General features: G+C 48.6%; 1 protein-coding gene across 4 annotated transcripts in view; it reads right to left on the reverse strand.

Annotated features, from left to right (window-relative positions):
- The window catches only part of CUNH20orf27 (chromosome unknown C20orf27 homolog), a 14,096-nt gene extending 4,134 nt beyond the window's left edge, over window positions 1–9,962 (reverse strand). Inside the window, exons 1-3 of one of the 4 annotated variants that reach the window (XM_023718651.1) lie at window positions 9,819–9,962; window positions 3,572–3,687; window positions 1,437–1,579 (exon numbers count right to left, since the gene is read on the reverse strand). In XM_023718651.1, coding sequence (XP_023574419.1) covers window positions 1,437–1,579; window positions 3,572–3,590 — 162 coding nt within the window. In that variant the 5' untranslated portion in view covers window positions 3,591–3,687; window positions 9,819–9,962. Of the gene's footprint in view, window positions 1–1,436; window positions 1,580–3,571; window positions 3,688–9,667; window positions 9,730–9,818 lie in introns of those variants that run through there. The other 3 variants (XM_023718650.1, XM_004634262.2, XM_023718649.1) reach the window with 3 other exon arrangements.
- Between the last annotated feature and the right edge of the window lie 7,571 nt (window positions 9,963–17,533).

Consider the following 17,533-nt stretch of genomic DNA (forward strand, 5'->3'; position numbering starts at 1 on the left):
TGGCTGGCATGTGGTGCTGGGGGATTGAACCGCGGTCCCTGTGCTTTGCCAAGCTTGTTCCAAGTAGGTGCTTTAGACCACTGAGCCATCTCGCCAGCCCTATCTATCTATCTTTTTGAAACAGGGTTTCACTATGTAGTTCAGGCTGGCTTTGGGCTCACTTTGTAGCCCAGGTTGGTCTGGAATGTGCAACAATCCTGCCTCAGCCTCCTGAGTGCTGGGATTATAGGCATGTGCCACCACACCCAGCTATTTTTAAAAGTTTTGGTTCATTCCACTTTCCTTTTGGGAAATCTGTCAGCTGTAGAAAAAGAACGAAGATTTTACAGTTAGACATAAATAGATACAAACTTGAGCTCTTTCTTTCCACTTCTCTCTTCCTTTCCTATCCCACCCTTCTCTCCCACCTTTTTTATTACTGGGGCTTGAACCCTGGCTTGCACACTGAACTATATCCCCTGCCCTCTTCTATTTTGTGTTCTGAGACAGTGTCTCACTGAGTTATTCAGTTGCCCACCTGGGCTTGAACTTGTAATCGTCCTGCCTCAGTCTCCCAGAGCACTAAGACTATAGGTTTGTGCTACTACACCCATCTTGAGTCCCTTTTGGAGCAGGCATCAAGCCCCGCTTCAGGGCAGTGTAAATAGACTAGATCTCTGTGCTTGACAGGTCACTCTACCCAGCTCTGTGGATCCCTGACTTATTGACCAAGCTGAAGGCTATAATCCCTTTCTCTCTAATCCAGTCCCTCCAAAGAGCCCTTCCTGCCTCCTCCATGTGGATATGGGGCCAACAGTGTCCTAACAGCCAGATGAGCCACACTGACAGGTGTCTCGGTATGAGTAAGAGAGGGAAGTGCTCCACCAAAGAGAAACATGGGGCAAGAGCTGAGACTGTAGCTGTGACACAGCATGTACAAAACAATTCATGTGCAAAGCCCTGGATTCAATCCCCAGCACCAAAAAAAGAAAATGTGGGGGGATAAATACCACTACAAAGAAACTATATGAGCTGGAAATACAGCAAAGAATATAGTTACACCATGCTATCGCCATCATTAGCTTCAAATCTGTACCCACATGCCCCCTTCCACTCTCACAACAACTTTATGGATATAAACTGTCAACTGGAGAGGAGACAAACACAGGTGACCTGCCAACGGCCACAGTAGTAGGCCCACACCTGAGCCCTGGCCTGTGGCACAACCCTAACACCAGCCTTCTTCCGCTGCTACTGTCTAAGTAAAGATAATGACAACAAAGGTTCTAAACCGATTCTCCCATTTTACAGATGGGGAAAGCTCAGGAAGCAGCAAAAATGAGCCCACAAACCCAGCCAAGGAAAAGGGACAGACCAGCGGGGGGAGGGAGGGGCAGGCAGAGTGAAAGAGATGGACAAAGTGAGGTTAATGAGGAAGGAGGTATACATATACATACCTTGACCAGAAAGCTGCTGTCACTCTCCTGGGTGACCATGACCACCGAGTCATGCAACTTTTCATCAAAGTGGACATGGCTGTGGGAGCCTTCTGAATCATGACCTGCCGCAAAGCGGATATTCCGGACTCTGGGTTTGTTGCCTGGGAAGAGTGAGAGAACAATCTAAGGACGGCTGGCTTCTTTCTTGCCCAAGAAACCATACTCCCTCATTCCTTCCCTGTCCCCAAACTACCCATAACATCCCCAGCACCAACTGAAGGGCTTCTTTCAGGGCTAGGCAGACACTGGCAATCATGAGGCCTAAGGTTCCCCAAACCCCTACAGTATGCTCAGTCCTACACAAAAGAGTGGGCTCAACTGTGGGCATAGGGGTATTAAGGGATTGAGTGATAGGAGCTTCATTGGGAAGCGGGCGGATGGTACCAGACAGGAAGACACTGCCTCCAGATAGATCCTCCCAAGCCCGTGCCCTACCCCCAGTTTTCCTGCATAGTGCCAAGTGTCATCCCTGGCAGGTTTATCAGTGCATGAGGCCCCTGGACTGCATTTCCTGATGGCCTCAGACAACGTGGGCATGGATGGGGACAGGCCCTAGGGACCTGCTTGGAGGCTGGAGAAATGAAGGGGGGCAAGATGGTCATTTAGCCCATCTAAGAGAGGCTGCAGCTGGATTGGATATAGGAGCTCACCAATCACTGGTAGGGAAGAAGGAAGAAGCTGGGAACCTCTCAGCCTCTCCCCATCATCCCTCTGCCCATTTGGCCTCCATCCCGGCCCTCAGTTGTCCTGTAGCTAGGCTGTCCCTGAGCTCAGTTGGGTTCTCTGACACAAGGAAGGGTAGTGTTATGGTTTGGATCCCACCTGTCCCCCAAAGGCTCTTGGGTTGCAGGACTGATCACCAGGCTACAGCACCAATGGGAAGTGATAAAATTAGAGGACCTCTAAGTCACTGAGCCCTGAATGGGTGTACTGGAACCCCCACCTCTTCCAGACTGTTTCCTGGCTTCCATGAGATGAGCAGCTTCTCTACTATGCATTCCCTGCCACGACATTCTGCTTCACCACAGGCCAAACAATAGGGCCTGTTTTGGCTTATACCTAGAAGTCCCCCAAAGCCTTGCATGCTCATAGGTGGGGCCTTCGGGAGTGACTGGATCACAGAGGTGTGATACTCATCAGTGGACTAGTCATCCACTGAAGAGTTTACAACTAAATGTGATTTGGGAGGTACAGACAGGTCACTGGTGGTATGGCCTAGAAGGACATGCCCTTACTCTACCATCTCTCTTTGCTTCCCACTGCTAGGGCATGAGCTCTTTTTCCTCTGTTGTGTCCCTCTGCCATGCCACTATACCTTGGAGCCAGTTGACAATAGTCTGAAGTTTCTATAAACTGTGAGCCTGGATAAACCTTCCCTCCTTTCACTTGTGTGTGTTATGTATTGTGTCCCAGTAACAAGGAAAATAAGACAGGGGCCATGTGGCCAATAACTGAAATCTTGTATACTGTCTGCCAAAATATACCTTTCCTTCTTTTTAGGTTGATTTCTCTCAGGTATTTTGTTATAGGAACAGAAAGCTCACTAACACACAAGGTGATGGCAAGCTGGAGGCCTGGGCTGAATGGGCACTCAGCTGAAGGAAGCCACGGGTATGACTCCAGACCTCTTGGATCTCTGGCCCCTAAGCCTGAGTCCTTGGATATTCTACAGAGGCCTCGGAACTCCCTGTGGTGCCCCACAAACTAACACTCAATTTTTACTATGTCTCCCTTACCTATAACCCTGGATGAAGTCCAGATTCATTCATTCAGTTGGTCCTTTGGAGCCTAAATGAAGTCAGATGCCCTCCATAACCTGCTGTGCCCACTTTCCCAGCCTCAGTGCTTACCACATGCAAAGGAGGCTGGTATACAGGGATACAGGAGCATATACCTCTGGAGAGGTATATGTTGCAGAGCCAGAGTCCCTGCTAGGGCATGGGACCTGGCATAAACACTGACATATTCCAAATTGTGCACACACACACACACACACACACACACACAGAGCTAAAGCCAGCCATACATGTGATAGTAACCATCCCCCACCCAGTGAAGGAGGTATGCAAACGGTGCACCAGGAAGACACTCACCCTTGTTGGCTGCAGCCATGGACGCCCTCCCTGCCACAGGGTGAGACACACAGCACCTGCCGGACACCACCGCTCAAGCTCAGCAGCCTCCCATGTTCCAGGACACAAGTAGGAGCCTGAAGGATAGGGATGAGGGATCATCTAGTGCCTGTGGCCAGCAGACAGGCTCCCTTTACACCTCAAGCGGGGCCTGCATCTTGCAGCACGGGGGCTTCTGCCCAAGCACCAAGAGTCCTCAACCCTGCCCAACACTGTACTAACACATGTTGAGCTTATGGGTACCAAAGTGGTAGCGTAGGACTTATGTGCCTAGCTCCCCTAAGGCTGGCAGGAAGGGCAGTTGGAAAGCAGGGTATGTTTTATCCACCTCATGCAGATGGTGCAGGTTGGGGGACACGGGGGAAAGGACCACATACAAGCGTCTCCCTGGAGTTTTCACTCCCAGTGGCAGGTCAGGGCTAAAAACAGACCAGAGCCCCCAAGATAGTCCCCCATTTAGGCCCAAACCTAAGCCTGAGTCACAAGACTGCCTCAGTGCAGGAGTCCCTGCGAGCTGCCCTAGAAGCCAGGCCCATCTCAGCATCAAAAAGAATAATAAGCATAACCAATAGAAACAGAATACATGAAATCAGAGCATCACAGAGGAAAGAAAAAGAAGAGAGAAAGCAGAACAAACCAACCCAGGCCTCACGTGTCACCGCTGGCGGTAGCAGTGCCCTAACTCTTTGCTCTGAAAAGTGGCAATTAAAGGAAAATAATTCAGACTCTCTTCCTTTCTTCTAAGTGAACTACCCTGGTGGTGGACAGAAAGCTCTTCTTCACAGGATATTCTTGGTGGTAAACAACCAAATGACCAAATGCCAAGTCATTCCTTACCCCAGAGGCAACAACAGTCAGTGGATGCTGAACCATGACGGAAGTTTGATGGGAAGGAGACACCCAGTGCCAGTGACTGGATCTGGAGTTTGACTTCACCAGTATGGTAAGATGGATTGAACCCAGCACCTCCACAACACCTTCTCAGTGAGCTAGATTCCTAGCCCTTTTGTTTGTTTTGTTTAAGACAAGGTCTCACTCTGTAACCCAGGCTGGCCTTGAACTCACTATGTAGCCCAGGCTAGCCTTCAATCTGTGGCAATCCTCCTGCCCCAGCCTTCAAAGTGATAGGACTAAACCCTACTGACCCAGGCATGTACACTTTCGCCAGGCTCCCAGACTTTTGAGACAGGATCTTGATAAATTGCCTGACTTAGACTCAAATCCATGCTCCTCCTGCCTGTGCTTCCCAGAATGCTGGGAATATAGCGATGCACCACAACCTTAGTCGTTTTTATTTTGAGACAGTCTCCTTATGTCACTAAATTGCTGAGGCTGGGCTTGAACTTGGGATCTTCCTGCTTCAGCCTCCCACAGCACTGGGATTTCTGGTGTGTTCTACCATATCTGCTGACCTGATGTTCTTTTTGTTGTTGTTGTTGTTGTTGCTGTTGTTTGTACCAGGAATAAAACTCAGGGCCTTATGTTTGTCAGGTAGGCACTGTGCCACTGAGCTACCTCCCTGGCCCAACCCCTGGTGTTCTTAAAGGAAAAGCACAAACTTGTAATGCATGGATGTGACATCACATGGCCACAATGGCTGATCCCCTCTCCCTCACTGTAAGATGACCTGATACACTGATGCCTCCTGATGTGAGGCAGCCCAAAGTCTCTGCATCCCTGCCCAAAACACTTAACCTGGATCTCACCAAGCCTCCAAACCCAACTTCTTATTTACTGAATGATACAGAGGGCAGCAGAACAAACTAAATGGCTACAAGCAAGCAATGAGAGAAACCAGGAAGTTAGGGGATGCCACAGGACAGCTGACCTGCTTTTTTCAAACTGCAAGAAGAAAAAAAAGAAAAAAAAAAAAAAAAAAAGGAAGGGAGAGTGTTCTAGATTATCTAATCAGCAAACTATACAACCTATGGGCCACTGCCTGTTTTTTTGTGAATAAAGTTTTACTGGAACACAACTGTTCATTCATTTAGATGTGTCTCTGACAGCTTTTGTGCTAAAACAAAACTCAGTGTGGTTGTAACAGAGACCATATGGCCTGCAAAAACTAAAATACTTACCATCCAGCCCTCTCAGAAAGTTTGCCAACCCCTATTCTAGAGTAACACACACATACAGGACAAGAAGACAGGAAAATCTAGAGGACAACTGAGTGTTAGTTTTGTTTTGTTTTTAACCATATTAGCTGCAAGAAGACAAAGAAGTGGGAACAAGGTTTTTAACTCCCTATAAAAAGGTCTTTTAGGGATACTAGGAAATGTTAGTGGCCTAAATGGTAGATGACACAAAAAAAAAAAATTGGTTTTGTTAGCTGAGGTAATGGAATTATACTATATAAAGAAGTTATGTTCTTAGTTTTTGAGAGAAACACATTGAAGTGTTTAGAGATAAGTGACCCATGAGCGACCCTGGTCAGTCCTGAGAATGAAGAGAAACCACAGAGTGGTCTCAGTCAGGGCCTAGGCCTGTGCAGGACATAACCTCAAGTCCTTTGGATGCTGAGTAGCTTAGGAATAGGGGTGAAATCACATCCCTCCCAAGTTCCCTATGCCAGACATGTCTACCACCAATGCCCAAACTGCTTCAGGGATAAGTGTTCCCCAGAGGCCAACTCCCAGGCCCCACAATTCAGGGAGGCAAAATGTACCCCTTCACCTCTACCCAGGGCTGCTCTGGGGTTAGCTTATCTCCAGGAAGTTTGGCCTTGGAAAACAGCCTGCCACAACCCTCCTACCCCAACCCTCCCCTGAAGCTGTACTCAGGCCAAATGCAAGGGTGCCAGGCCTTCTTCTATCCCTGCAGAGGCTGCCATCCCACACTTACGCAGCCAGGGATCAGTGACAGCCCAGTGTCCCCAAGGTCTCCCAGCCCCCAGGATACTTTCTGAAGGCTGAGGTGAAACTCTTTAACTACTGGCTGGAGCAAAATCTCCTGGGCTTTTTTCATGAAACACTCCCACCCAGGACCTGCAATGTCCCTTCTTGTCTTCTCATACACACTACCTGGTCCCTGTCCACCTTCGCCCAGCCCATCCTCTGTGCCTCCAGCCACACATCTCCTCAGTCTTAGACCTGACATCTTTTTAAAGAAGTGCTTCCATCCCACTCCAAATCCCAGGAAAGATCTGAAATTCTTTAAAGGATTCCCTTTCCCACTCTCTGGGACCATTTGTTAATTATCTTCCCCACTTTAAGAGCACAGTGGTTGTGTTTTTCCCAAACCTCTGTCCCTAGTGCCAGCACAGAACCTGACAGCAGATGCATTTCATTTACACTTGTTGAGTGAGTGAATGACCACACTAAGAAGAGCCTCCCAGGCAGGTGTGGTCAGCACCCACAATTCTCAGGGTCTCTCTGCCTATCTGCACCCATCCTGAAATGGAAAGGGCTACTATAGGCAGGACCCATGTCTCCTGCAGTACCCGGAACTCAAGACAGAGCAATTGCTCAGGAACTGTTGCAACCCTCTGTGAGAACACAGAATGAGGACACAAGTGGCTGCAAGGGCCCACAGGAAGGTGGAAAACCAAACCTTTTGCATCAGAGAATCTGTTTGTGGCTCTCTCCAGGGAGCCAGATTCTCATCCAAGCAAATCTTCATTACAAGCAGGAAAAGAGGGCACCAGGCCTCCTCTGCTGCAGCACACTCACCCAGAGCGGCCTGGATACCTTGCAAGCCCAGTATGGTCCTATCTCTACCCTGCTCCTGCACTAGCCAAGTCCCCAAGCCATGAGGCCCTCCCAGGGGCAGCAATCCTGGTTCAAATCCAGACTCTGCCCTTGCTGTCACTTCTTTGACACCAGAGAGTAAACAGTGGCCTTGCTGTCCCAGGATTTGGTGCAACTGTGCCTGAGTATCTGCAAAAATGTATGCACCCCCCACTCCCCTACCGGCTGAAGCAAAGCCCCAAGGGCCTGGTTTCTAAAGCAACAGCAATTCCACTGGAAGAGAGGCATAGAAGGACAGCCACTTCAGGTCAACCCTGAAGGAGCCAGGAGTGGCCCTCAGAGTAAGCCCTAGGGACTTCAGCTTCTGAGAAAATAGCTCAAAGGCAAAGAGGATCTCTCTCCTACTGCCTCCACTCCTTATTCCCAGGGCAGCCAGGCCCTGAGGGAGGACCAGAGAGCAGACTGTTGGGAGCTCTCTGCCCACCCCCTCCCCCAGCCAGAGGGGCTCAAAAAACGTGGAAAACATTTATCTTGTCTCCCTCCCTACCTTAGATGGCTATCAACAAGTCAGGGGGAGCCCCTGGACGTCACAGCATGTGGAGGGATAAAAACCTGGGAGAAGGGCCTCGAGGGCTTCATTGGCATTTGGTTGCTCTCAGAAAAACTGGGGAAACCTCCTCTCGGAAACAGGGAGCTGAGGCCTCATACTCCTCTTGGACTTGCAAAGACTGCTCTGAGGCTACCCTACCCAGGGTCTAGCATGTGGACAGGCAGCTGGATGACAACCAGGACTCGAGAGTTCTGCCCTCAAGAGTGCTGGATGCTACCTCAGGCTGCTCTAAGAAGATCCCAACCTCCAAACTACACAAAGACGGAAGACACTTGATGCAAGGCAAAGCACTGCTCCTGCCCACTCCCTTGCCACCACCTCTCTTCCCCAGAGGCAGCCCTCAAACCCCAAAGGCATCATGAGGCCAGCTCCACCAGCTTCCTCTGCTATATGGCTGGCATCATGTCCAACTTCTCGGGGACTCATTTCTAAATTACTCAATTCCCATTCTCAGCCTGGATAGAAATCTTTCTCTGCATGAGGCCAGAAAAACAACCTTTTCCGACCACTTCCTTCCCCCACACCCATCACAGGGCTCAAAACACTCCCTTCAGCAGAAAGCACCCCAGCCTCTCATTAAATTCCAAGCCTGTACAAAGAACACTCACTGAGGCTCCAGATAGGGCCACACTCTGCCTCCCAGAACCTGACAAAGGACTGGGCACACGCAGGACCACCACAGGACAAGCTGGCAATCAGGTCTGGGGCCACAACTCAGCCATTCCTTCCTCCCTCCAACAAAGGTCCAAGATAGGTAAGGGGTTTTGTTTTGTTTTGTTTTGACCTCAGAAATAGTGTGCTGGGGGCGGGGTGAAGTGGGGAAGGGGCCCCCACCGTCTCTCCTGTCTGTCTCTGAACTAATGCTGCCACATAGCCCCCCACCAGCCCAGAATCCTGTCCCCACACTCTACCTGTCCTCAGCTCGCCTGCCCTCAGCTCAAGGATGCTGAGAGTTCTCTAGCCTCCAGATGGCCTATCCCAACCAGCCCGCACTGACCCTATGACCTGCACCCCTAAGAAACAGAGGCCAGTCTGGATTCAGGGAGTGACAGCTGCTTCCGACCTTCTTCAGCTTCCCGGAGTAAAGCGCTATCACCACTTCCCAATATCAAGATTGACGAAGAAAGGCAAGCTGAGGCGCCCTTTTCAGTCTAACACGGCCATATTCACTAACAGGTGCACTAGCCCACAACCTAAATCGAATTATTTCTGCAGCGCGACAGTGGGGAGGCGGCAGCCAAGTTCTCAGGGGCCCAGGTGAGGAATCCCGTGCCCTTTCCTGCCTACATCCCCGTGGGTGTGGCATTTTCATCCTCACCCTGTTGTGTACTCGGGGGACAAATACAGCTAGACGTGCCCCGCCATACCCATCCCGAGCAGCAAGGCGACGTTCCTCCGAGATAATTCCCTGAGCCCCTGCCTTCACCGCAGCCCTCTACGCCCCCCGACTCCACCTCACTGACGCAGGCACCTCCGGAGCCCGCACTCCCAGACATGACATTCACAGCCCTCTGCCGCGAGGGTGCCGAGGCACAGGAGGCGCCGAGAGATACTCGTCCAAGGTCAGACAGCGTGACGGATCAAAGAGCTGTGATGCAGGGGAAGCAACACTGCCGCCCCCATTATGCCCCTTCACTGTGTCACCCGTGTCCCGCGACAGCGCGCCGCAGGAAACACCCCTGCTGCAAGCAACAGCTAACGGTCACCCAGATCCCTAGGATTTGACATCCCACCGATCTGGTACTGGGCAGTCCTCCAAACTTGGGTCGGACAACGGAACCCCCAGCCCAAATCCGCCTATCACAGAGGGTGGGGTCCCGGGCACCAACAGCTTAGGACGGGGACGCGAAGAGCAGAACCTCGGCGAGCGGGGGCTGGGGAGCGGAAGCCATGAGAGGAAGGGCAATCTCACCTTGCGGGCACACCCCGGGACTGGGCAGGGTGGGGACGACCGCGACGGTGGCAGCAGCGGCAGCGGCGGCAGCGGCGGAGGCGGCAACAGCCGGGGATCAATGCTGAGCACGAGGAAGAGAGCCCCGCGCTGCTCCCGCCCGCCTCAGGCACGCCCCCGCCTGCGCCTATTGGTCGACTGGGGGGTGGGGCAAGGGCCGCTTCAGACGAATGAGCTAGCGCCAGAGAACTGCCAACCAGCTACGAGGTACTCGCGTCACGTGCAGGGGCACTGCGGTTGCGGCTGCGCTCTGCGATTCCGCGGCTGCCCAGGGCGTGACGAGTTCTCGCGATAACGGCTGCCAAAGTCCAACCGAAGGGAGAGAGAAGGAGTGTCTCGGATAGGTCCCGCCCCAGACCCGCCTTTGCTGGAGGGGGGGAGTTTGAACCTCCCGCCTCCGCCTAAATTTGGGAGGGGACTGGGGCGGGCCTAGCCTCCTTGCTTGGCCTTCAAGTGGGGCTCCGGAGCTAGATGTAACTCCAGAAGCTGGCCTTTCTGCCTGTATTTCACGCCAACTTCGAGCCGCACTAGTCCTGTCTAATAACTGACCAAACATCCCTCCGTCTCTGCGACCTAGGGGTTTCGGCGTTTTCCCTTTCCACCCCAAATCCCAGCCTCAGAGAAAGTGCGTCTATAGGGACCGAGACACATCCGGGAGCCCAGCCTGGCCCAGATAAGCATCAGAACAAAGCAAGCATGCGTGACGGGGGTTGGGAAAGCTTGTGCGGTCGCCCCCCGGGACCGCAGCCTCTACTCCCGGTCTCCATGGAGGCGGTCGTCATGGCAGCGGGATGTGCCTAGCTCAGCCCAGCAGGGTGGGATGTGGAGCTTCCACAGAATCTGGGAGCAAAGAGGCATTGCTCCGTGTCGTCAGAGGTTCCTGCCTCCCCTCTAGTTAGTCGAGGTACACACCACCCCCATTTCAGCTGGTGGCGACAGTCTTCCCCAAAATGCCAAAAGCGAGGGGTCCGAGCACGCCGCTCCTTCCGACAGAACTAGTAGACAGAGGGCTTGGGCGGCTGAGGGCCCGCTTTTTTTCCAGAGGGCTGAGATCGCAGACTCTGAACATCATATCCACTGGATCCCCGCGGCCTCTAACCTGTCTCCTGGTCTCCAGTCTGTACACTTGGTAAATTAATCTTTCTCAGCTGTTTCCATTGCGTCCTTCCTTTGCTCCAAAGCTCTACTACAGGACTGTCTCCATCGCTTCAAAAACTTTTAACAGCGTTTCGGGTGATTTGTGCGCTCTCTGGCGTTTTGAGAAGAATCTGTCCTGCGGCAGCGTGGATGCTGAGAGCTTTCACATTCCGATCCTCGCCCGCCTAGTCCTCTCCACACTCCCACCGTTTGAGGCACTCCATTATCATTATCTACCACTCCCCCCTCCATCCCCCTCCCCTTTTTCTTCTTTTTAAGACAAGGTCTCGGTGCAGTTTAGGCTATCCTTGAGCTCACTTGGTAGCCAGACCAGCCTCAAACTTGCAGTGATCTTCCTGCGTACGTCGTCCGAGCACTAGCATTACAGGTGTGCGCCACTGTGCTGGGCTCCCCCGTGGTATTTCATATCTGTTCTTTTCCACGTTGGTAGACGGTGGACCCAAAGTAGCCTGCAGATGTACTTTGTTCAGCCCACCCCTACTTCACAAAATAATTGATTTTCAGGTTTCTTTTTAAATACCAGATCTCACAGCATAAGCTCATTTCATCCTAGCATCAAAGGTTTGCACTAAATGGCAGCTGTCTCTTTAGGAGCATGTGACTTTACCATAGTCCCCACCAAACCCAGTTTTTATGTTTATCATTTGGCTCTGCAAACAGTACTTGACTTCATGAATCTTTGCCCCCTCCTTATGCTACCTTCCCACCTGGAAAAACTATCCCTAGTGTAGTGTGTCTTAAACACAAACTAGCTAATTGTCCATTGCCTGCAGTCATTTCCTAACTGTTCACTCAGCAAATATTTACCTAATGTATGTGAAGGGCAAGTTATGTGCTAGGCTCTGTGGAGTAGAAGACACCCATGAGCTTGTCGGGGACAACACACAGAATGAACCATGGTCTCCTCTCCTTTTATGTCTCCTATATAGGATTCCTCACACTTCTAGACCCTGGGCAATCTGGCTACCTGGGAGAACCCACAATACAGAGCTTCCCATATTGGGGATACTGTATGCTCCCGGGGAAGGCCACAGATGGTACCAGGAGAAAGCCAAGATAAAGGGGCCGGGGAGATGGCTCAGTACGATAAGCGCTTGACTGGGAAACGCAAGGATCTGAGTTCAATCCCCGGTTCCGCAAAAAAAAAAAAAAGAAAGCCAAGATAAAGGTTCTATGGCTGCCCCACTGCTCTTTAGTAGGCCTGTGAACCAAGAAGAGGGTGTGCCCTGGACATCACCAGAAATGTCCAGGCTTCCAGCCCAAAAGGCTTGCCAAACCTAGATGCCTCGAGTAAAGAAAGCTGAGCACCCCTGCCAGCTTCCCTGGAGATGGGGGCAGTCTGGGAAAGAAAAGAACTCTAAGTTAGAACAGATGGAGCACATGGCAAACACCCACTCCAGCTCCAAACACATAGTATTCTGGACTCTGCTGCTTTTCTTTTTTCTTCTTTCTTCTTTCTTCTTTCTTCCTTCTCCCTTCTCCTTCTTCCTTCTTTCTTCTTCTCTTCCTTTCTTTTCCCTTTTATCCTCCTCCTCTTTTTTACTGAGTCTCTGCTGTGTAGGCTGGCCTTGAACTTGCAGTGATCCTCCTGCCTCAGCTTCCCAAGTGCTTCCCAAGTGGGATTATAGTCATATGCCACCATACCTGGCTTAGACTCTATTTCATAACAATTAAATTACAAACTCCCTAGAAACGGCTTGGCAGTACCTAATAAAACTGATAAATGCCAACCATATTACAGAGTAATGGCTCAATTATATGTCACAAGGCATGTATATATTCATGGCAATGTTTCTAAAAACCTGAACTGAAAACCCAAAAGTACATCAACAATAAAATAGACAAAGCACAGTATTTTAAAAATAAAGAGTAAGCAAGGCATGGTAGTGCATGCCTGTAATCCCAGCACTGAGAGGCTGAGGCAAGAGGAGCACCTTGAGGTCAAGATCAACCTGGGCTACAGTCAGATCAAGGCCAGTTTAAACTGAACAGCAAGGGCAGGAATGTAGCTCAGCAGTATAGCACCTGCTTGGCAAGCATGACATTGTGAGTTCAATTCCTGATACCTAAATAAATAAACTACATAGCAAGATCTTGTCTTGAAAAACCAAAGCTAAAGTAATAGCCTAGGGCTGGTGAGATGGCTCAGTGGTCTAAAGCACCTACTTAGAGCAAGCTCAGCAGAGCACGGGGACCTGGGTTCAATCCCCCAGTGCCACATGCCAGACAGCCCCGCCCCCTGGTGGGCTGGGCTGGCCACACATACACACACACACATAAATAAATAAATAAATAAAAAATTAAAAAATAAAGTAATAGCCTATAATCCCGGCACTCAGGAGGCTGAGGCAGGAGGATCATTAGAAGGTCAAGACCAGCCTGGGCTACAAAGTGAGCTCAAGGTCAGCCTGAACTGCATAGAAAGATGCTGTCTCAAAAAGACTATCAATAAATGTCTTTTTTTTTTTTTTTTTTGAACTGGGGATTGAAAAATAAATGTCTTTTTTTTTAATTTTTTTTTTGCTTTTATTTTTATTTTTTTGATAACAATAAAATTCTTCATAGGAAAATTTGCATGGGTTTGGTTTAGGTACACAATTTCTGTACAAGTATAGGCAATAAATGTCTTTTTAATTGAAAGTTTTGGTTCATGTTTGATGAGTCACCTTGCTTGGACAGTACCCTGTCACAGCAGTGTTTGTAAAGCTGTCACCTCAAGGCCAGGATGATAGAGGAAGAAGGAGCTGATGTCCCACTGTCCTCCTTAGGGACTGTCTTGGTTATTTTTTTCTTGTTGTTGAGCAAAATACCTGATGCCCAGAATTAAGGAAGGAAAGATTTATTTAGTTCATGGTTTGTGGAGATTTCAGTCCCTACTCAGCTGGCTCCAAGGCAAAGTGGCACATGGCAGAGGGCAATAGTTCATGGTGTGGAAAACAGCAAAAGCAGAAAAAGCAGGTTATCCGCCCACAGCATTCATACCCATAATCCCAGCATTGGATTGTAAATCAGTCATAAATTCTAGAAGCCCACCCTGTGACTGTGTGAGTCTTTGGGGGACATTTAGACACAAACCATATGACAAGAAGACCTCCTACTGGCACCTCCTAAGGTTTCCACTGCCTCCCAGTAACCCTGGTCAGGGACCATGCCTTTAGCACATGGGCTTTTGGGTACATTAAATGTACTTTATTTGCACACACTTGTGGGTCAGTGAGAGAGAACAACCTCTTGACTCCATGGGACAACATAAATGATTCTCACAGATGATGTCAAGCAAAAGAGGCTAGACACAGGGCCTGCAGGTTAGCTCAGTTGTTTAAGTGCCTGCTCATGCAAACGCAGTCAGGCACAGGGGACCACAGTTTGAGTTCCACGTGCCTTACCAAACCTGCCCTTAAGGCAGCATGAGCCAGCAAAAAAAAAAAAAAAAATGCTTCTCAACTTTTAGGGCTGGGGAGATAACTCAATAGAATAAGAGCTTGCTTGGCAAGTGCAAAGTCCTGAGTTCAGTCCCCAGTACCACAAAAAAAATAAGTAAAAAAGAGACTAGACACAAAAATAATGTAGCACATATTTTTTGGTGAACATAGGTATTTAAGAATATATCTAGAAATGAAATTGCTGGGACATACTCGTGGTAGCTTTATAATCTAAACTATACTTCCCAAATTCCCTTCCATGTATGTTTCCAATTAGAGTGGGTCATAGCAGACATCTTGCATGAGATTTGAGGAAAAAGCAGCAACAATACTGGATTTGACCATGGTGAGCTCCAAGCAGGCGCTCTGCAACCCACACACACCTCACTGACTGAGGCACCATCCAGGCCTGCAAATGTTCTGCCTCTCCCTGGAGCCTTCACTTCTCTAACTCCTGGGTCAAAGGCCAGGTACCCAGCTTCTCCTGCAGGTCACCCCCATCACTGGGATTGGAGGCAGTGAGTGCTGACATGAGTTCTAGTATGTCCTTGAGGCTGCCAGCTCACGCTGATAATTCTAGTTTATTCTGTCCCCTTTATCCATCTTCCCTTCCCAACTCCCTGACCTGTGAACTTAAAGCTCCACCATTAAGTTAAAAAACTACAAAGTGTTGGCAAGATAACTCAGTAGGCTAAGCGCCTGCTTTGCCAAGCATAGGGACCAAGGTTCAACCCCTGGTCCCACATGCCATGCTGGCTCCCACCCCAGGCATGCTGAGCTGGCCACCAAGACAAGGCATGGTGGTGCACACTTGCAATGCCAGTGCTGGGGAGGCTGAAAACAGGAGGATCACTACACGTCTGAGGTGCAGAATGAGACTCTGTGCCAAATACATTAAAAAAATTTTTTGTGCTAATAATTTCTATCAATTTTTAAATTTTTTTTAAAAAACTGTAACTTTGCAGAGACTCCTGAACCAGTTCCCAACAACTACCTGAAGTCAAATCCTTGGCAGAAATCCCTTCAACTTCTCTGACTGAACCCTTCCTCATACTGATAGCATAGACATGCATTTAATTTTACAAGAAACTGCCAAACTTTTCTGAAATATTTGTTCTCATTTACATTCCCATTAGCTGAGTATAACAGTTGCAGTTGCTTCACACCCTCACCAATACAAAAATCAGCAACTTTAAAAAATAACCCACAGGTGTAAACCAAACAAAGCAAAGCAACAAGCCACTAGTCTTCAGTCTCTGTTATGGACCATGGCTGTGGTTAGGACAATTTCACAATATTAAGATTACAAATGCATGTATTATTTAACCTAGTGACCCTAGTTCTAGAACTTATCATGTAGATGGACTTATACATAATACTATATTATTAATATATAGCCTGAGGTTATTCATTGTTCCATTATTATTATTAATTTAAACGATTTAAAGATCACTCACTCAAACATCTAAAATAGAGGACTGATTAAATAAATTTGGTGCAATAGAATTTCAGGTTGCTGGGGCTGGTGAGATAGCTCAGTGGTCTAGAGCACCTACTTAGAACAAGCTTAGCAAAGCACAGGGACCACGGTTCAATCCCCCAGCACCACATGCCAGCCAGCCCCGCCCCCTGGTGGGCTGAGCTGGCCACACACACACACACACACACACACAAATAAATAAATAAAAAAGAATTTCAGGTTGCTAAAAATAGCTGGATGTGGTAGTGCACTCCTATAATCCCTGAACCCAGGAGATTGAGACAGTAGGATTATAAATTTGTGAACATCCTGAGCTACAAACACTGTTCAACCCTGTCTCAACACATGCATGTGCATGTGCGCACGCACGCACACACATGCACGGCAAAGCAAAAGTAAGAAAAGGGAAAAGAATATTTTCAATGTACTGATCTGGAAATATCTTGTTTTAGGGCTCTCCACAGAGAACCAGAGGAGAGACTAAATTGGCTCACAAGTTATGGAGGCTGCCAAGTCCCAAGATCTGCAGAGTGAGTTGGAAGTTAGAGACTTGGAAAGGCCAATGGTTTGGTTCTGATTCAGTCCAAAGTCCTGAAAACCAGGACAGCTGACAGTATAATTCTCCTCCAAAGATTGGCAGGCTTGAGATACAGCAAGAGTCAATATTTCTTTTTCTTTTTTTAAAGTATTTGGTACAGGGTCTCACTACGCAACTCAGACTCACAGCTATCCTTCCATCTCCACCTCCTCAGCACTGGGTTTACAGGCGTGTGACACCAAGCCTGGTTTCGGGGGCCAGTTTGGTGCACCCAGGGTGGGACTGACAGGGCAAGTGGCAGCAGAAATGGAACCTGGATGCTTGACCCCGAGCGACCTCCGCAGCCAGGAGTCAATGCTTCAATTTGAGTTTGAAGGGAAATTTGCTTATCTGTGATTTAAACGTTAATGTCATCCCAAATTATTCTTATAGAAGCACCCAGAATGTTTGACCAAGTAACTGGGCACCCAGTGGCCCAATCAAGTTTGACACATAAAATTAATCACATCAGATCTATATAAAATTTTATTGAGAAAATAAAGATGCAGAACAGAGTATGCAGTATGCTGCCTTTTATGTAAAAGGGTGAGAAATGATAACGTAAGTGTGCCTGTTTGCTTATATTTGTTCTTACTTTTCTATTTTGAAAAACTTTTTTTTTTTTTTTGGTGGTGGTGCTGGGGATTGAACATAAGGCCTTGTGCATGCTCAGCAAGTGGTAAGCCCTGAGGCATATTCCCAGCCTCTACTTGAGTTTTCATAAAGACACTCTAGAATGATATACAGAGATTCAAGATAAAGTTACCTATTAGAAATGTGCAGGAAACAAGAAAACTTTTTTTTTTACTTATTGTGATTTTTACAAAATACACCTGTAATCTTAGTATTTAGGGAGGCAGAGGATTGAAGATTATAGGCTTAAGACCTGACTGGGCAATTTAGTGAGACCATGTCTCAAAAATAAAACAAAGGAAAAAGTACAGGGTTGTAGCTCACTGGTGGAGTACTACTGGGTTCTATTCCCTAGAACTGGAAGAAAAAATCATGTAATGTTTAATTTGCTCAAAACTACATATAT

This window comes from Octodon degus, unplaced genomic scaffold (assembly GCF_000260255.1).
Source record: "Octodon degus isolate 3935 unplaced genomic scaffold, OctDeg1.0 scaffold00060, whole genome shotgun sequence".
Lineage (NCBI taxonomy): Eukaryota > Metazoa > Chordata > Mammalia > Rodentia > Octodontidae > Octodon > Octodon degus.